Source organism: Saccopteryx leptura, chromosome 2 (assembly GCF_036850995.1).
Source record: "Saccopteryx leptura isolate mSacLep1 chromosome 2, mSacLep1_pri_phased_curated, whole genome shotgun sequence".
Taxonomy (NCBI): Eukaryota; Metazoa; Chordata; class Mammalia; order Chiroptera; family Emballonuridae; genus Saccopteryx; species Saccopteryx leptura.
In genome coordinates this window covers 172,525,409-172,546,684 of record NC_089504.1, presented here as the reverse complement: position 1 = coordinate 172,546,684, position 21,276 = coordinate 172,525,409, and the positions used below count along the sequence as shown (strand labels likewise).

The window sequence follows — 21,276 nt, the reverse complement described above, 5'->3', positions numbered from 1 at the left end:
TCTTCTTTCTTCATTGTCAGCTGACCCTTTCAGCTCTGTAATTTCTAACATCCTTCTCTTTTTTTTGTCAGTTATAGTTCCAGGTTTCATTTTTTTTTTTTTTCCTCATTTTTCTGAAGCTGGAAACGGGGAGAGACAGTCAGACAGACTCCTGCATGCGCCCGACCGGGATCCACCCGGCACGCCCACCATGGGGCGACGCTCTGCCCACCAGGGGGCGATGCTCTGCCCATCCTGGGCATCGCCATGTTGCGACCAGAGCCACTCTAGCGCCTGAGGCAGAGGCCACAGAGCCATCCCCAGCGCCTGGGCCATCTTTGCTCCATTGGAGCCCTGGCTGCGGGAGGGGAAGAGAGAGACAGAGAGGAAAGCGCGGCGGAGGGGTGGAGAAGCAAATGGGCGCTTCTCCTGTGTGCCCTGGCCGGGAATCGAACCCGGGTCCTCCGCACGCTAGGCCGACGCTCTACCGCTGAGCCAACCGGCCAGGGCCAGGTTTCATTTTTATGCCTGGCCTTTGATACGAATTAATGACACAAAAGACAAACCATTCTAAATGTACCACCAGATTAATATACTTAAACAGCTAAAAACCCTTCCGTGGCTACTCTATTAGCATAGCATTTAAGATCCTCTTGATTTTCCCCAACCTTCCTTTCTAAATTCATCACTGTCTGCTTTTCCTCATGTGCCTTTGTGCTTCATCAAACTGTATTGCCTGCTATTCTCCAAATATGCCCTATTGCTTCCCTCTCCTGTGCTATGGCTTCTGAGATTCCTCTTGCAGGCCTGCAGTCACCTGCTCTCATCTTTTCAAAATAAACATCCTACCTTTCATTTAACCTCACTTTGAATAGTGGACTCATTCATTTGTAGCATAAACTTAGAACCAAATTAGATAGTTTTAAAATTTCTTCCTCATTTCCTTATTCCTTAGTTAATGAAATAATTTTTTAATACATGGTATGTGCCCTGTACCACTAGCTAGTTCCTGGAGCAAAAACAGTTGCAGCTCCTGCCCAGTATTTTCAAACTAATGTTTTCCTCTGCTTTCTTAACTTTCATTTAAGTTTATTTTATAAGATTTTTGTTAGCCCTGGCCAGATAGCTCGGTTAATTAGAGCATAGCTCCGTAGCTCAGAGGTTGCCAGTTCCATCCTCAATCAGGGCACATTAAGGAACAGACCAATATTCCTGTCTCTCTCTCTATCCCCCTTACTCTCTTTCTAAAGTCAATAAAATAAACATTTAAAAAAGAAAAGATTTTATTATAAGTCTTATATTTTACCTTCCCTTTTAGCTATTTTAGTATCATTTATCTTTTCTAAAAAGCTCCCTAACGATCAGTTTTGCATCTTGTTTATCCTGCTAGCCACATATTGCAAGACCTTTGTGTATCTAACAGGTGCTAAGTAGATACTTGTCAGCGATTAAATTAAAAAGGGGGAAGGGAAGACAAGGGATACTATGTATAAATAGGCAAATGTATTCAATATACACACACACACACACACACACACACACACACATTGTATATATTTAGCTTTCCACATGTAATCTGGATCTCAGTCTTTCACTTGATATAGGAAATTTTTTTTTTGCTTCCCAGAAGCTAGAGGTGTTTTGTTTGTTTGTTCAGAGGTTTTGTGTTTAGAATAGGATACCAGTAGGTAAATATTTTTCAAGGCTTTGGCATTATAGACTAATTGCATTTTGCAGTAGAGACCATACCGGTTTCAATGTAGTAATTGTTTTGTGAGCATATTGTTCTCTAGGGACTGTTCTATCTTTATTAATTATTCCCAAGTGTGGGCTTGACTTTTGATTTGCTTCCCATCTAAAATCAGAAGTCTTCAGGCAACATCATACCTCCCTGGTGTTCATGAGTACAATTTTTTATCTACATTGTCATTAAATTGAAGTTTACATTTCTTCTTTAGCTCATTTTACATGGTATGTACTCTGAATAGTTATTTTGGTTTTTTTGATAATTTGTTCTAATTTTGAGGCTTTAGTCTCATAGGTATTGTGAAAAAATGCATTTTTAAAAACAATATTGAAGCTTTGGTGAAAGGAAGTAGCATTAAATTTTTATATATACATAAATTTGTGTATATTCTAGTAGTAGACATTGTTGGTTTTTTCCTATATTTTTCTGAAGTGAGAAGCAGAGAGGCAGAGAGACAGACTCTCTCATGCGCCCAACCAGGATCCACCCAGCATGCCCACCAGGGGGCGATGCTCTGCCCATCTGGGCCGTGGCTCTTGCAACCAGAGCCATTCTAGCGCCTGAGACGGAGGCCGTGGAGCCATACTCAGCGCCCAGGCCAACTTTGCTCCAGTGGAGCCTTGGCTGCAGGAGGGAAAGAGAGAGACAGAGAGGAAGGGGAGGGGGAAGGGTGGAGAAGCAGATGAGCAGTAGAACCCAGAACTTCCACACCCTGGGCTGATGCTCTGCCACTGAACCAACCGGCCAGAGCCTAGTAGTAGACATTTTTCAATTCCCTTTCTAACCTTCATTTCCTGTTGCTTCCTTTGATGGTAGGCTGCACTCTTCTTTAATTTTGAACCCTTTGGGTTTAAATGCATTAACCCCTGCCTGACCAGGCAGTGGGACGGTGGATAGAGCATTAGCCTCAGACCCTGAGGACTGAGGTTCGAAACCCCAAGGTTGCTGGCTTGAGCATGGGCTTATCTGCTTTAAGTATGGCGTCACTAGCTTGAGTTTGGTATCATAGTCATGACCTTGTAGTCGCTGGCTTGAGCCTAAGGTTGCGAGCTTGAGCAAGGGGTCACTCACTGGTTTGGCTGGAGCTCCACCCTAGTCAAGGCACATATGAGAAAGCAATCAATAAATAACTACAGTGCCTCAACTATGAGTTGATGCTTTTCATCTCTCTCCCTTTCTGTCTGTCTATCTCCTCCTCTCCCCCTCAAGTAAGTAAGTAAAGAAATAAATGCTCTAGCCCCGTTTCTTGATCCAGGCTACCTCAGTTACTTCAGTGTAGTTTAAACCCTTCATTTGTCACCTTCATTCTGCCCAAGTCACATAATGTCAGTGACTACTCCTGGAAAAGGAAAGTTTCTTTTTTCTTCTCAAGAACTACTGCAAAAGACCCTTTCTCTCCTTTTAGTTAGTGTCATATAAAATGGTGAGATGTAGAATGGCTACAACTATTTTTATTGCCAAAATTGGAGGCAGCTTGAAGATGAACCTACCCACAGAACAGCAGAGAACCAAGAGAATGGCAGAGAAGTGAAACTGCAGGTTTGATGGCATTGGGAATATCTGGATCAATTTCCTCTGGAGTTTTCAATTAGTGGGCAGTAAAGTCTCTCCCTCTCTTTAGAAATTTTTGCTTAGAAACATTTATTATGTAGCTACTGTATGCTATGCACTGTGATAAGCATTAGTAACATGATAGATTTTTATCCTGATGGGGCTTGCAGCTAGAATGGAGAAGGAGGTATGAAATGAGACGGATGGGATAAAATGTTACAGGTACAAACCATAGAGAGGCCACAAGATGGAATGTCTTTTCTTTAGTTGCCACAGGAAAAAGGTTTCTGTCACTGCTTATGGTTCTATAAGAGTGCCAAAATAAGAAGAACACGCACCATAAGTCTACAGCATCTTTGTGTTTTCAGCAAAACATTATTTTCCACATTAAGTTGTTAATTTGGGTTTGTGTTTAATTTTTGGATTGTTGGCTTTGTGATTTAAGAGTTATAAAAATAGTTTATTTTAAATTTTATTTATACATACTTAAATTTGTCCATGACTTGGTAGGTCCATGAGCCTTTTTAAATTTTTTTAAGATGTCTTTCACTACTCAATTTTGAGAAACAGTAGTAGAGATGGGTACTGAGAACCACTGAGTTGAGACAGTGGATGGATAGAGGATGAGATTGTAAATAGAGAAATATCTTAGTAAATAGAGAAATATCTTAGTTTAGATTGATAATGGGAAGTTTGTAAGTTTAAAAGTAGGGTTTGCAAAGGAAGGGAATACAAAATATGCTCACTACATGGCTTTTGTGGTTGATTAGATTTGTGGGATAAGGGAGAAACCCAGGTGTCTGGTCAGTGGCATCCTGCTGCTCAGGAAAAGAGAGAAGAAAGAGTCTTTTTTTCTGGGGTTTAGGAGGAAGTTGGGGTGGTTTTTTGAGAGAGAGAAGGAGAGAGGGTGGGTAGAGGGAGAGATAGGGAGAGGATGACATCTGTTTTGAATATCTTGAATTCAAGGTGGTTTTTTTGTTTGTTTTGGTTGAAGTCTTTGTAATTTATAAAGTTGAAACCATGGAATTGTGAGATTGCCCAGGAAGATTTTATTGAATGAGAAGTGAGGCCAGGAGGAATCAGCATGCTTTCTAGTCTCTGCTTTTCTGTGCTACTAGCCTCCATATTCAAAATCCCTGGTGGGTGTGACTATTTTGGTAAGCAAAAAATATTGAGAAAGAGAGATAATATTTAAGAGATTAATTTTTAAGAGCAACATGTATTAAGTGCTGAAGTGTATTTAAGACTTTGACTCACCCAATTCACAGATTGCCCTCAGGAATTAAAGATATTAAATTATCTAAACTATCTACCTTAACTTAGATCATCTCTATCCAAGTCCATAGGACTGACACTCCCCCACCCCCAAAGATGGCCAAAAAGTAACTATGTTTACAATTGTGTAGTTCTCCTTTGGGCACTGATCAGAGTAGAGGATATTTTTAAAGCAAGAAATTAAAGGCTTTTCTTCATACAGATAATCCTTGACAAATAGAAGGTTACTCTTGAAGATGTGGGCTAGACGAAGTATGACGTAAGGCTGCTGTGGTTAGGGGGACCCTGGTATATAGGTGTTTTCATTAAACATTGATAGTGAAATTTTCCAGCAACACAGGGTGCCTATGAGAATATCTTACAGTTTCAAATTTGACAATCAGAGGTAGGTTTAATTATATCTAAGGCTACAAACAGTTCTTTGGTGATTTCTTGTCTTTTTTTTTTTTTTAGTGAGAGATAGGACAGACAGAAAGGCTGAGAGATGAGAAGCATCAATTCTTTGTTGTGGCACCTTAGTTGTTCATTGATTGCTTTCTCATATCTGCCTTGACTGGGGGGCTCCAGCAGAGCAAGTGGCCCCTTGCTCAAGCCAGTGACCTTTGGGCTCAAGCCAGTGATCATGGGGTCATGTCTACGATCTTTTTTTTTTTTTTTTTTTTTTTTTTCTTTTCACTTTTCTGAAGCTGGAAACGGGGAGAGACAGTCAGACAGACTCCCGCATGCGCCCGACCGGGATCCACCCGGCACGCCCACCATGGGGCGACGCTCTGCCCATCAGGGGGCGATGCTCTGCCCATCCTGGGCGTCGCAATATTGCGACCAGAGCCACTCTAGCGCCTGGGGCAGAGGCCACAGAGCCATCCCCAGCGCCCGGGCCATCTTTGCTCCAATGGAGCCTTGGCTGCGGGAGGGGAAGAGAGAGACAGAGAGGAAAGTGTGGCGGAGGGGTGGAGAAGCAAATGGGCGCCTCTCCTGTGTGCCTTGGCCGGGAATCGAACCCGGGTCCTCCGCACGCTAGGCCGACGCTCTACCGCTGAGCCAACCGGCCAGGGCCATGTCTACGATCTTATACTCAAGCCAGTGACCCCATGCTCAAGCCAGATGAACCTGTGCTTGAGCCAGTGACTTCAGAGTTTCAAACCTGGGTGCACTGCATCCCAGGCCGATGGTCTATTCACTGTGCCACTGCCTGGTCAGATGGTGATTTCTTGAGTTTAGGAATGAATATACCACTTACACATCTTTTAAAGTACTTACTATTTTGGAACTACTTTAAAAAAACCAGCAACTACACTTCATTATCCTTTTCTTTTTGTGTTTGTGTAAAAACACATACCTGAGTTCACTCTTATTTATCAGAGGAAATCAGAATAATGTCTGGCAAGTTTATCATTCTTTACTGACATCTAGTATGCTGTAGGACTGGTATTTGGAAATTGTTAGGATTTGGAAAGGTCATACTGACTAGAAATCAGAGAATCAGGACAGTTTACATTGGTATTATGATGGTTCAATTTGATCAAGCTCTTTTGACTGAAGCAGAATGAAATATTGAATTTGAATTATGAGTGGTATATCGGGCCACAGGGTGGAGGGGAGAAGCATTTGAAAACGATGGCGGAAGAACCTTCCGTGACCACAGATTATTTTCAACTGGCCCCATAAGAAATTTACCTGGGAGTTTGAGATAGGGTGTGTGAATATAATAAAATATACATAATAATTTTATTGTTCTTTAAGTTTTACAGTAGCAGATTTATAGTTTTGTACATCTTTAAAGTATATCCAGAATATGACCACTGTTTACTATTTCAGTCACAGTCACCTCTGGCCTGTCCACCATAATCTCTTGCTTGTATTATTGCAATAGCTTCCTAAATATTGCTGCCTGTTAAAATCACCTGAATAGTTAAAAAATTCTTATGCCTGATTCCTATTGGTAGTCGTTCTAATTTAATTGGAATGGGCATCAGAATTTTTTTTGTTTCTGGTGTTTCTAGTATGCACTGTCCCAAATAATCAGAAAATCAATACCCTTCCCCTGAAGTAGTCCCTTTATTTTTTTTAATCTATTTTAAATAGTTTCTTTATTTTTACTATATTTTTCTAGTAGTAGCCATGGTATTTTAACTTGGGACATTTCTACTTCTTTAAAATTATTAAGTTCTAAGTGTATTTACTAGGCTTCTTAGTTGTAAGCAATGAAAGCTGACTCTAGCTGATTTAAGCAGATACGAATTTGCATGGCTCTCAGCATTTGTAGAAGGCTGGATGGAGCCAGCCTTAGAAAAGTACAGGAACAGAGAGATGCTAAACAGCTAGAACCATAACATAACATGTCAGCAAGACCATTACTACTGTCTACTGAATAGTGCCTAGATGCCTCAGATTGCACTACTGGTTGTGCTGGCCACTTCATGACACTACTGGTTGTGCTGCCATCATTGCTCTTGCAACGTACATGTTGCCTCCACTGTGGCTGTCATTAAAAAGAATTCTCTCTTGCCTCTCTGCTTTTCTATGCTACTAGTCTCCATATGGTAGATGTCTTGTATTAGGTAATGTAGCTTGCCAGGGAATATGGGAAAGCAAGTACTTATCTTGCATTTTCAGTTTTTAGTTGTGGAAGACAGGCTCTATATTGCTTCAGAACTCATGAAGTTGGAAATTCTCCAAACATAAGCAAGGGTGTTACGTGGTTGGAAGCCAACACAGTGACAAAGGTTTACTACACATAATATAGCCAACAATGTGTTATTTATTTTATACATTAATTCACTGGTCCTCAGACTAAGAACCTGTAGGATGCTGGTATTCTTCCACAATTATTCTTAAATATTTAGACCATGCTACCATTTGTCCCTTAGCAAGTAGTAAGAGGTAACAAAATAAATGGACAAGTAGCAAGCAACTTATAAGTAGTAATTATTTTTGTAGGTGTGGAGACCAGTATAAGTAGAAAATAGGCATGTTTCTTTATGGTTAAAATGTTCTGAGTTTCTATGATGGAAGTTATAAATCATTAATATATGTTAGCATTGTCCAACAGAAATCTAATGTTTATTATATTTCAAAATATAATATACAAACTTTAATGCTTTTATGATATATAATTATATAATTTTATAATATTTATAATACATAATATATATAAATTTTAATTGCATTAAAAAGTAAAAAGAAACATTTAATTTTTTTTTTTTTTAAATAAATTTTTATTAATGGTAATGGGATGACATTAATAAATCAGGGTACATATATTCAAAGAAAACATGTCTAGGTTATTTTGTCATTAAATTATGTTGCATACCCCTCGCCCAAAGTCAGATTGTCCTTCGCCACCCTCTATCTAGTTCTCTGTGCCCCTCCCCCTCCCCCTAACTCTCCCCCTGTCCTCCCTCCCCCCACCCCTGGTAACCACCACACTCTTGTCCATGTCTCTTAGTCTCATTTTTATGTTCCACCAATGTATGGAATCATGTAGTTCTTGTTTTTTTCTGATTTACTTATTTCACTCCTTATAATGTTATCAAGATCCCACCATTTTGCTGTAAATGATCTGATGTCATCGTTTCTTATGGCTGAGTAGTATTCCATAGTGTATATGTGCCACATCTTCTTTATCCAGTCTTCTATTGAAGGGCTTTTTGGTTGTTTCCATGTCTTGGCCACTGTGAACAGTGCTGCAATGAACATGGGGCTACATGTGTCTTCACGTATCAAGAAACATTTAATTTTAATAGTATATGTTATTTAACCCAGTATGTTCAAAATATTATCACTTCAACATTCAATATAAATATTTAAGGGATAGTTTACATTGTTTATTATATTAAGTCCTCAGAAATCTAGTTTGTGTTTTAAATTTAGAGTACAGCCCATTTCAGACTAACCATATATAAAATGCTTAATAGCCACATGTAGTCAATGGCTACCATATTGGACATCATAGTTCTGTGGCATTGTATAAAATACTATATGATTTATAATAAGTATTGCTAAATAAACATACTTACGGTTTGTTTTAGACACCTTGTGAAAACTGAGTGGGTGCTTTAAAAAAGTATAACCTGCCCTGGCTGGATAGATAGCTCGGTTGGTTAGAGCATCGTCCTGAAGCACAGAGGTTATTGGTTCGATCCCTGGTCAGGGCACATACAGGAACAGACCAATGTTCCTTTCTCTCTCTCTCTAAAATCATTAAATAAAATAAAATAAAAAATATAGCCTAAAAGTAATATTAAGTGCCTGCTTATTCACTCTCTTCTAATCCAAAACAGTTTTACTTGATATTGTGGTGTTTTGCCATTTTTATTAGAAACCCTAATTTTTTTCATTAGGCTTTGTTATTAGTTTATTATTTTTTATTTTTCTGAACATTGAAATTTGTGAATAATTAGGGTATGCCAGATGTGACTTAAGATAACATACTGTAGTGCAAAGCTTGCATGTGCATAATTAAATTTATCATATTATATTACATTTAATATATATCACTGCTAGGCTTTACTAGCTGAAGTTTTGAAAATAAGAAACACAATAGTGACTGACTCTGCTCAAGATTTTATATATCATATGATTTCTTTTCCCTCAATAATTTATATTGATAGTAAGTTTTGTATTCTAATTATTTTTATTCTTGCAGGCTGCTGAATCAGGAATAATAAAAGTTAAAACAATAGCTGCACGAAACACCGAAATTTTGGCAGGTAATTTTTTGTATTAAACATTCAACAATTAATGAAAATTTGACTAATAGAAGTAGAATTTAAAAAAAAAAGTTTTCTGTAGCATAAAGTTTCTAACTTAATAACTGGGTTTCCCAGAGATGGACGCTATAAAATTCTCTGAAATCAAAAAGCGTAAAACTGCTAACTCCTTAAAGGCGTGATTATTCTTACTTATCTTTTTATTCTCTTTCACCTTTTGTCTATCACCTAAGACACACCCTACCCATACAGGACATTATTTTGAATTGAATGGTAGATTGATTCTCAGTTCACCTCTAACATCTGTTCTATCTTTAATATAAACAAGTCATAATGTAGTACTCTAATAAATTTAGTGGTACTCTATGAGTTTTGAATCCTTAGAGTAAGACAATATAGTCACAAAGAAAGAATGGTAGTGGAGTGGAGAAAAGAAAACAAGTATTTTGTACATTCTGTTGTTTTAACCTGATGTTCAAGAAGGAATTTTAAGAGTTTCTCTTTGGTACTGTTTTGATAGTCTGCTTCTTCCTTTTCTTTGGTGCCTTTCTGTTCTTACCTCAATAATGACTATGGGGGAAAAAAAAGGAACTGGCCTTTTTGAGAATTTGTTACATGTCAGGCATTTGTGCCACTCTGTCTTATATAAGACAACCTTGTGGGGAAATATTTCATAGTAGAGCAAGTTTAGATACAAAGAGATTAGGTTACTTGCCTATTGTCCCTTGATAAGTGGTCGAGTCACATTCAAATCCAGGGCTGTTGAGAGCCAGGTTCTTCCTGCTGCAGTGTGCTGCCTTGGTATGGTGAGGTTTCCATGCTCGCTGCTTCCTCACCAGGGTTTCTACCTAACCATTGTTTTCTTCACTGATCCTTCAATCTGCTTTTCCAGTTCCAATAGTGCTTTTGGTTTTAGCTAGTTGTTGGAGAAGAGCAGTCCTACTAAATTAATTTACAGAAAGTCTAAATACTAGTAAAGAATCTCTTTAACTCTCATAAATCTCTTCCCATTTTTAAAAAAGGATATCAATAAATCCCTAATTGGTGGAATTTCAAAGAGTATTACAAAATGAAACGAAGACTTTTGGGGGCATTTTCAAGATGGGAGGTGAGAGTGGATTTCACTTAGGCTTGCTACCTGTGCTGGAAATTTGCCGTTAAGGGTTAGCTCTCCTAAGTTACATGTTTCTCACAGCCTCTTCTCTGATTTTGAACATTCTGTCAAAAGACCAGATAGTTTTATAACATTATCAACAGCATTGAATAATGCTCTGTATGCATGTTGAGAAGGAGTATATTGAAAGTGATGGGTAAAGGCAAAGGTTTGTATTGTTGGATTGGGAGGTTGGGCAAGTGGATTTGGGGAGGTGCATAGTGAGTGGATTAGTTATTGTGAGAAAATAAATGGTTAAAGATAAATTATGACCTGGAATTTTTAAGTTGGAGATCTCATAGGCCAATCATGTTAAAATATCATTACAAATACTTTTGCTACTATTATTGCTGATATTATGGTAAGTCCTTAATTATTCTCCAATAATAAAAGTGTTCATTGGGTCAGTAGTTGATGGAAGGGTTCTTATAAAATTGGTATATTCAGAGGATCATTATCTGTTACAGAGTTGTATACCAAGTAAAATATCTATTTAGTTAATCTTAAGTATGAGTAAGAAAAATTTTGTCTTAGTATAAGTTTGATAGGTAGACTATTAATTTCATTTTAATGCAGTTAGCTTTATTCAAATAAAGGTAGAACAAATATTTATAAACATATAATTAATTGTTCATGTTTTAATAACCATGGTATCTAGAGCCATATACCTGAGAAGCTATTTTGGCATGTAAGCGTTTTCCTGGTGTTTCTTACCAAGTATTTATAATAATTGATACCTCAGATTTTTAGACCACTGTTATCTTGAAAAATCAAAGGTTCTTAAGAACAAGAAGAGTTTAAACTCATCAATATATCATTTCTAAACTAGTACATAGTACAGTTAATACTGAAAAAAAATTTTTATTTTATTTTTTTAAATTTCCTGTGAAATGTTTACTTCTCTGTAGTACTGAGGTCTATAGATTACATTTTTTTGTGTTGTAATGGGTGTTAAAGATATCATACAATTGAGGAATATTATTTGAGATACTGAATTCTCAGCTCTTTCTGCATGTTCAGAAAACATAAAGGGTTGCTATAAAAATAAGAACCCTTAATTAGGATCAGTCTGATTAATGATACTCAGAATAAATTTCTAGCCAACTTTAGTTTTCTTAGATTTATTTTTCAAGGGAAGGTTATTTACATTGCAGAATAAATTTTTGCTTGACATCTCCCCTTCTTTTAAGCATTCTCCTTTAATGTTTATTTTTCTTTGTTTTCACTGCTGTCATGAATGCTGACATAAGTGGGAATGCTATGCCAGGTAATGTCAGCATTGATTCAAATATACAGAGCACTTTCTCAAAATTTTCTTTTTCTTTAAAGATAAAACTCTGGAAATAAGAGATAGCAACATAAACTTTTTCATTTACAAGGCCAAATGCCTTAATCTTATGTTGCAAATTGTTTTTATTATCCCAACTTACAATATACTTGAAATGAACTGAGAAGGCTTGTTTTATACAGAAATTACATACACAAAGAATCTGCTTTCTGAATAAATATTTGAAACAAGGAAATCAATGAAGTTATGATTGATACCTTTTAAAATTGTATGTTTAACCCCTACACAAAACCATAACGATTACTTCTACCTATGACTGCTTGTATACTCTCAGTATACGAAAGAATTTTTATGTAGATAATCATTATGTGTGATTTGTGTTCTTTTCTCACAGTTTCCTTCACCTTTTTCATTTCTACATGGTCTTATTAATAAAAGGTCTCTAATTTAAGTAATTTGAATAAATATACTTTGGAATGTTTTCCCAACATTCAAAGGTAAATTATCTGCTGATATTATTTATATTCTATATTATCAGTATATATACTTGTGATATTTCATAAACATTTATATATCATACAACATATTCTTAGTAGGAAATAATTATGTAAGAATCACCAGAGGAGATACAAACATGGTTAATATAATTTTCTACAATCTATATGGAAATGCAAGAGATATACTTGATCAGTATGTTTGAGCCATTCATTCAGTTTGGCTTACCTGCTTTTTGAAGTCTATTGCCAGAAATTTCCCTCCCAGAAAACGTACTCCTTGAGGTCAGGATCAATATCTTATTCTTCTTTATATTGCTTATTACTTAGGAAGTAATAAGCTATCATTAAATAAAGGCTAATGCTTGAGTCACTCCAAAATGCAAATAAGTCTGTTAGTGCTGCCTCTAGTGTGTTTTTCTACCTCTCTTTAATTTTACAATTTTAATTTTCTACCTCTCAAATAATTTTATGATTATTTGAGAAATTTGTCTTATATAGTTCAAGCAAGATAACAGAGTAATGAAAAAGACAGATCCTAAACAGAGAATTTTAATATAATGGGTAAATAAATACCAAGATGGAAGAATAGTCAGGCTTGTTATGGGAACAGGGAAGGCACCTTATGCATTCTGGAAATGTGAAAATGAGTCTTGAAGTTTGAAAAGGAGATAGTCAAGCAAATAAAGTATAGAAGAGGCCTGACCAGGTGGTGGCGCAGTGGATTGAGCGTCGGACTGGGATGCGGAAGGACCCAGGTTCGAGACTCCGAGGTTGCCAGCTTGAGCGCGGGCTCATCTGGCTTGAGCAAAGAGCTCACCAGCTTGGACCCAAGGTCGCTGGCTCCAGCAAGGGGTTACTCGGTCTGCTGAAGGCCCACGGTCAAGGCATATGTGAGAAAGCAATCAATGAACAACTAAGAAGTCGCAACACGCAACGAGAAACTGATGATTGATGCTTCTCATCTCTCTCCATTCCTGTCTGTCTGTCCCTGTCTATCTCTGCCTCTGTTTAAAAAAAAAAATATATATATATATATATAAAGTATAGAAGAGGAAATTAAAGGAGATTACTTAAATACAGTAATGAGGTATGAAACAGCTTGCTCTATTTGTATACACTATTCAAGTGTTGTCGTTGTGGGATGTCCTTGATAGAAAGAGTTTGAATCGGAGGTGACACATTCACAATAATAAATTTATATAAATAACTCTGAAAGCAATTAAAAAGTTATGTTTCAGTGTACCATCATCATTAAGGCAGAGGTCTGTTAGTAGGCTTTTTCTGTAATCCAGGCTAGCAGACATAGGGGACTGTAACTAATGCCATGCTCACAATTTCATTTAATGGGCCAGAGGTTCTCTGTAGTCTAGTTTGTTCTTATTTATTATGTTTTCCTTGTGCTTTTTTTCATTTTTTCTTTACTTTTTACAGTTTTAGTTTGTATCCTGCCTTTTATTATATCACAAATACTTTACTTTGAAGCTACCTTTTCTAATTTTTTTAAGTTGCTTTATAATATTTCAGTAATTATAGTGTTTAACCATTTCTTTATATTAGACATGCTTCAGTATTTAGAGTATTTTTAAAGATTAATCATAGAAATAAAATTACGATATTAAAAAGTATGAACATGTTTTTGGAATTTGTTACCACACTGCTCTCTGAAGAGATAAAACTTTATGCTTTTACCAACAATATGTGAATGTATCTTTGTAATGTCCTTGCCAAATTACTATTTAAAAAAATGTTTTTGGTAATTGAACAAGCAAATGACTTCTCATTTTAATTACATTTCTTTATAATGTTGAACATTTTTCTCTGGATATATTAAATTATTTTTTATTTTACATTTATTTCTTTGGGTTTTTGTGTCTTCCTTATCAAATTATTTAAGTAGTTTCTATAGCAAAAATACTCATTCCCATCTTGTGTGTATCATATTTTCTGCACGTTATTTACCTTTTAACTTTTTATCCTGATCATTTTTATTTTTAAATGCAGGGGTTCCTCAGGTTATGACATAGTTCCGTTCCTACAACAGTGACATAACCCTAATTTTGGTGTAAGTGGAAACACACCTTCACACCTTAGCCTAAGTCACTTACCTGTCCCAACACAGCTATAAAATCAGCATCTAGAACATAAAACACAACTAAGCCACAGAAAAAGGAAAAGGACATAAATATACTGTACTGTACACTGTACTGTAGTAAGAGAAAAAATGACAAAAGATGAGTATAAAAAAAATTCCTTACCTTTATTCCTGTGGTTGGCTTGCACACTGGAAGGGGCATTGGAAGGTGGGAGAGAGTGACCTATTGGGAGGAGGGAGCTGGAGAGGCAGGAGAACCTGCAGAAAGTGCTGGAGATACTGGGTCAGGTGAATCAGGATTGCCTAAGGAACATGCAGGAGACACTGGAGATGATTCTACCTGCACTACAGGTGCTTCATCTTGAGAAGCAGCTGATGTAGAGGGTACAGGATCTGTGCTGGCCTCTTTACCTTCTTAAAGAATTGTTCCAGGATAGTCTGGAAGATTGATGACTTTTTCTCTTCCAAAGTCTGCCTATATATAGCATTGCAAAGGCATCCATAACAGCTGTGTGGATTTTACTGGATCTGTCATCACTGGGGTCCTCAGCCTGAAGTTTTGCCAACCCATCCTCTACCATAGAAAAACCTTCTCCCAGATCCTTGGTAGTAAATCTCATGGGTTCTGGGATTTCTGTCTCTTACTCTTCAATCAGCTGCTTCTCCAGCTGATTGAGGTCCTCAGCAGACAACTTCACTCCATGTGAGGCCAGTAGCCCTGTGACATCCATTGTGATGGCTTTCCTCTTATTGGAAGCACTGGCATCTGAAAACTCTGACTTTTGTTTAGGAGCCATGATAAGGGCCAAAAGGTTGTCCAACAAAGCAACACAAATGGAACACTTGCGCTTTTAACAGTCCAAAATGGCGTAGGGTAGCGTACTGGGGACGCCAGCTCCCTCACTCATAACGCTTTACTGTGAATTCTTCCACCATGCGCAATCAAACTGGTTCACCTATGTAGTCCGTAAGTACAATGCTAATGGTGTGGGCTGTGAAACACTCATGTCTCAATTTATTTAAGTTTTTATAAGAGTGACCACTGTAACTCAAAATGTCGTATATCAAGACTGTCATAACCCAAGGACCCCCTATAATCTAATTTTCTGTATTTTTGCTCTCTACTTGGGAAGCCCTTCCAACCACATTGTTGATAGCCATTTTTAAGTTTTTTTTTTAAAGTTTTTATATACAGTGGTACCTTAACACACAAGGTTAATTCATTTTATGGCCGAGCTTGTGACTCAATTTGCTCATGTGTCATATAAAATTTCCCCAATTAAATTAATGAGAATGCAATTAATCTGTTCCAGCCCTTGAAAACCACATGAATTTTTTGTTTTATATGCTTTTAAATAAGAAAATATACTTTATAAATAACATATACATTATATATATATACATAACAAGAGAGAATGTAAAGAAATAAACTGGTTTATAAAGTATATTCACCTTCAAGGTCAGGTGGAGATGCTGGCAGAGGGGGGAGGATCATTAGCATAACAATGGCCCCTCCCAAGCAGAAGGTCAGAAGGTAATTTGCAATCAACTGCCCTGCTCTGAGGGCAAGCACACATGTGGCTGCCCAGTGCCATTTTTAACAATAAAAGTGAGCATACTCAAAAAACACAAATTTTTTTTTCTTTTTTTATTAAATTTAATGCAGTTACATTGATAAATCAGGGTACATATGTTGAGAGAAAACATCTCCATCTTACTTTGACATTTGATTATGCTGTATACCCCTCACCCAAAGTCAAATTGTCTCCATCACCTTCTATCTGGTTTTCTTTGTGCCCCTCCCCTCCCCCAACCCCTCTCTCCTTCCTCGCCCCTTCCCCCCCTCCCCCATCCCTCCACCCAGGTTACCATCACATTCTTGTTCATGTCTCTGAGTCTCATTTTTATGTCCCATTTATGTATGGATTCATGTAGTTCTTAGTTTTTTCTGATTTACTTATTTCACTCCGTATAATGTTATCAAGGTCCATCCATGTTATTGTAAATGATCTGATGTCATCATTTCTTATGGATGAGTAGTATTCCATAGTATATATATACCAAAGCTTTTTAATCCAATCGTCCTCTGACGGACACTTGGGCTGTTTCCAGATCTTCGCTATTGTGAACAATGCTGCCACAAACATGGGGGTGCATTTCTCCTTTTGGAGCCGTTCCATAGTGTTCTTGGGGTATATTCCTAAAAGTGGGATAGCTGGATGAAAAGGCAGTTCCATTTTTAATTTCTTGAGGAATCTCCATACTGTTTTCCACAGAGGCTGCACCAGTCTGCATTCCCACCAGCAGTGCAGGAGGGTTCCCCTTTCTCCACATCCTCGCCAGCACTTATTCTGTGTTGTTTTGTTGATGAGCGCCATTCTGGCTGGTGTGGGGTGATATCTCATTGTGGTTTTAATTTGCATTTCTCTAATGATTAGTGATGTTGAGCATTTTTTCATATACCTATTGGCCATCTGTATGTTCTCTTTGGAGAAGTGTCTATTCATTTCTTTTGCATATTTTTTGATGGGATTGTTTGTCTTCCTGGTGTTGAGATTTACAAGTTCTTTATAAATTTTGGTTATTAACCCCTTATCAGACGTATTTTCAAATATGTTCTCCCATTGTGTAGTTTGTCTTTTTATTCTGTTCTTATTGTCTTTAGCTGTGCAAAAGCTTTTCAGTTTGATATAGTCCCATTTGTTTATCCTATCTTTTATTTCACTTTCCCGTGGAGATAAATCAGCAAATATATTGCTCCGAGAGATGTCAGAGAGCTTACTGCCTATGTTTTCTTCTAAGATGCTTATGGTTTCACAGCTTACATTTAAGTCTTTTATCCATTTTGAGTTTATTTTTGTGAATGTTGTAAGCTAGTGATCTAGTTTCCTTTTTTTGCAGGTAGCTGTCCAGTTTTCCCAACACCATTTGTTAAAGAGGCTGTCTTTACTCCATTGTATTTCCTTACTTCCTTTGTCAAATATCAGTTGTCCATACAACTGTGGGTTTATTTCTGGGTTCTCTGTTCTGTTCCATTGATCTATATACCTGTTCTTATGCCAGTACTAGGCTGTTTTGAGTACAATGGCCTTGTAGTATAACTTGATATCAGGAAGTGTGATACCTCCCACTTTTTTCTTCTTTTTTAAGATTGTTGAGGCTATTCGTGTTCTTTTTTGGTTCCATATAAATTTTTGGAATATGTGATCTATATCTTTGAAGTATGTCATTGGTATTTTAATTGGTATTGCATTGAATTTATAGATTGCTTTGGGTAATATAGACATTTTAATGATGTTTATTTTTCCTAACCATGAGCATGGTATATGCTTCCACTTGTTTGTATCTTCCTTGATTTCTTTTTCTCAGTGCTTTATAATTTTCCGAGTACAAGTCTTTAGTCTCTTTGGTTAAGTTTACTCCTAGGTACTTTAATAGTGAAGGGGATTGTTTCCTTAATTTCTCTTTCTGACTGATCATTGTTGGCGTATAAAAATACCTCTGATTTCTGAGTATTGATTTTATATCCTGCCACTTTGCTGAATTCATTTATCAGGCCCAGTAGTTTTTTGACTGAGGCTTTAGGGTTTTCTATATACAATATCATATCATCTGCAAATAATGATAGTTTTACTTCTTTTCCAACTTGGATGCCTTTTATTTCTTCTTCTTGTCTCATTGCTGTGGCTAGGACTTCCAGGACTATGTTAAATAAGAGTGGTGCAAGGAGGCACCCCTGCCTTGTTCCTGATCTTAAGGGGATTGCTTTTAATTTTTGCCCATTGAGTATGATGTTGGCTGTGGGTTTCTCATAGATGGCTTTTATCATGTTGAGGTATGTTACCTGTATTCACACTTTGCTGAGAGTTTTGATCATGAATGGGTGCTGGATTTTATCAAATGCTTTTTCTACATCTATTGAAATTATCATGTGGTTTTTCTCCTTTTTGTTTATGTGATGAATCACATTGATTGATTTCCAAATATTGTACCAGCCTTGCCTTCCCAGAATAAATCCCACTTGATCATGGTGTATGAATTTTTCCATATATTGTTGGATCTGGTTTGCTAATATTTTGTTGAGGATTTTAGCATCTATATTCATCAGAGATATTGGCTTATAATTTTCTTTCTTTGTGTTATCTTTGCCTGGTTTTGGAATCAGAATTATGCTCGCCTCATAAAAGGAGCTTGGAAGTCTTCCTTCCTCTTGAATTTTTTGAAATAGTTTGAGAAGGATAGGAGTTAGTTCTTCTTTGAATATTTCGTAGAATTCACTTGTGAAGCCATCAGGCCCCGGACTTTTCTTTTTTGGGGGTTTTTTGATAACTGTTTCCATCTCATTTGGTGTAATTGGTCTGTTTAGGTTTTCTGATTCTTCCAGATTGATTTTTGGAAGATTTTATGTTTCAAGGAATTTGTCCATTTCATCTAGGTTGTCTAGTTTTTTGGCATACAGTTCTTCATAGTATTTTCTTACAATATTTTGTATTTCTGTTGTGTCAGTTGTTATTTATCCACTCTAGTTTCTAATTTTATTTATTTGCGTCCTCTCTTTTTCTTGGTGAATCTAGTTAAAGGTTCATCGATCTTGTTTACCTTTTACAAGAACCAGCTCCTAGATTCATTGATCCTCTGTATTGTTTCTTTAGCCTCTATGTCATTTATTTCTGCTCTGATCTTTATTATTTCATTCATTTTACTACATTTGGGCTTTACTTGCTGTTCTTTTTCTAGTTCTTTTAGATGCAGGGTTAAGTTGTTTATTTGAGCTTGTTCTAGCTTCTTCTTCCTTTTTTTTTTTTTTTTTTTGTATTTTTACGAAGCTGGAAACGGGGAGGCAGTCAGACAGAGTCCCGCATGCACCCGACCGGGATCCACCCTGCAAGCCCACCAGGGGACTATGCCCTGCCCATCTTGGGGCGTCGCTCTGCCGCAATCAGAGCCATTCTAGCGCCTGAGGCAGAGGCCACAGAGCCATCCTCAGCGCCCGGGCAAACTTTGCTCCAGTGGAGCCTTGGCTGTGGGCTGGAAAGAGAGGAAGGAGAGGGGGAGGGGTGGAGAAGCAGATGGGCGCTTCTCCTGTGTGCCCTGGCTGGGAATTGAACCCAGGACTTCTGCATGTCAGGCCGACGCTCTACCACTGAGCCAACATGCCAGGGCCTTTTTCTGGCTTCTTAAAGTGTGCCTTTAGTGCTATGAACTTCCCTCTCAGTACTACTTTTGCTGTGTCTCCCGTAACTTTTGAGTTGTTGTGTGCTCATTGTCATTCGTTTCTAGGAATTTTTTTTGTTTCTTCTTTGATCTCATTCTTAATCCATTCGTTATTTAACAACCTGCTATTTAGTTTTCATGTGTTTGAGAATTTTTGAGCTTTTCTGTTGTGGTTCATTTCTACAATAGTTTCATGCCATTGTGATCGGAGAAAGTGCTTGATATGATTTCAGTCTTCTTAAATTTGTTGAGAGCACTTTTGTGCCCTAACATGTGGTCTATCCTAGAGAATGTACCACGAGCACTTGAAAAGAATGTATATTCTGCTACTTTAGGGTGAAAGGTTCTGAAGATATCTATTAAATCGAGTTGATCTAGTGTGTCCAATAAGTCTGCTGTTTCTTTCTTAATTTTCTTTCTTGGGGATCTATCTAGTGATGTTAGTGGGGTATTGAAATCCTCTCTATTGTAGTATTGCTGTTGATCTCGCCCTTTAAATCCATCAAAGTCTGCTTTATATATTTAGGTGCTCCTATATTAGGTGCATAGATATTTATAATAGTTATATCTTCCTGTTGGATTACTCCCTTTATCATTACTAGAAAGCCCGGCGGTCATACGAAATGACCGCTGTTCTAGATATTATAAATTTTAATTAAAATGATTTGTGCAAAGGTGTCTGCTAATTCAAACTGAATTACCCAGGGCAGGCAACGAGGACGCCCCTTTGCTTACTGCCCCATGGGGTTTCCCCCTTCTACTTGCTTAATTGCTTAAAGTAGAGTGCAATGAAGGAAATGACTGGTGGTACATTTCTTAACATCCACCGCTAGCTCAATAAATAAAGGTGATTTAAATAATAAAATGTTAATTCACATGTCAAAGATCTCTTTGTACACAACATTTCTTGTGTAGATCTTTCCATCATTTTTAAGCTCGCCTTGCAGAGGACCATCAATTATTTTTAATTTTACGTCCGTTCTTTCACAAACTCTTGAACAGGCAACATAAAGTTGACCGTGTCCAAATGCACGCTCAGGTAAAAAAATGCCAACACGCTTAAGTGTTTGGCCCTGAGACTTATTGATGGTCATAGCAAAGGCAAGTTTACAGGAAATTGTCTACGTCTCAATTGAAACGGCAACCCTGTTTGAGATGGAGCCAAATCAATTCTTGGAATGACATGTATTTCACCATTAGAGGAGCCAGTCAAAGACTTAGCTATTATGACATTATTTTTCAATTGGAGAACCTCTAGTCTTGTACCATTGCAAAGACCCCTTCTGGTGTTAAGATTTCTTAACAGCATAATAATTGCTCCAATCTTTAACCTCAGTTTGTGAGGAGGCATGCCAGAAGGCGGGACTATTTGAATGCCGTGGCAACTTCACCCCATTGGCTAGTACAGTTACGCAAGCAACCAATAAGCTATCGGTGACAGACACTTAAGCCGCATATAATAAAGATGTAGTGGCCTTCTTTATCTTTTACTATATCCTTTGTTTTAAAGTCTATTTTGTCTGATATAAGTATTGCTACCTCAGCTTTTTTTTTTATTTCCATTTGCATGAAATGTTTTTTTCCATCCTTTTACCTTCAATCTATGTGCATCTTTTGTTCTAAGGTGTGTCTCTTGTAGACAGCATATGTACGGGTATTGTTTTCTTATCCATGCAGCTACCCTATGTCTTTTGATTGGATCATTTAATCCATTTACATTTAAGGTTATTATTGATATGTCGTTTTTTGCCATTTTATTCTTTAAAGC

General features: G+C 37.2%; 1 protein-coding gene and 1 non-coding gene across 3 annotated transcripts in view; one reads left to right on the top strand and one right to left on the bottom strand.

The window, feature by feature from the left end:
* MON2 (MON2 homolog, regulator of endosome-to-Golgi trafficking) overlaps positions 1-21,276 on the top strand; it is a 188,946-nt gene that overhangs the window by 10,079 nt on the left and 157,591 nt on the right. For both annotated transcript variants that reach the window (XM_066369320.1, XM_066369319.1), the window contains exon 2: positions 9,201-9,264. In XM_066369320.1, the coding sequence (XP_066225417.1) occupies positions 9,201-9,264 (64 nt within the window). The remainder of the gene's footprint in view (positions 1-9,200; positions 9,265-21,276) is intronic.
* On the bottom strand, positions 19,382-19,457 carry TRNAV-GAC (transfer RNA valine (anticodon GAC)). The gene has a single exon. It is a non-coding gene; the product is annotated as a tRNA-Val (tRNA).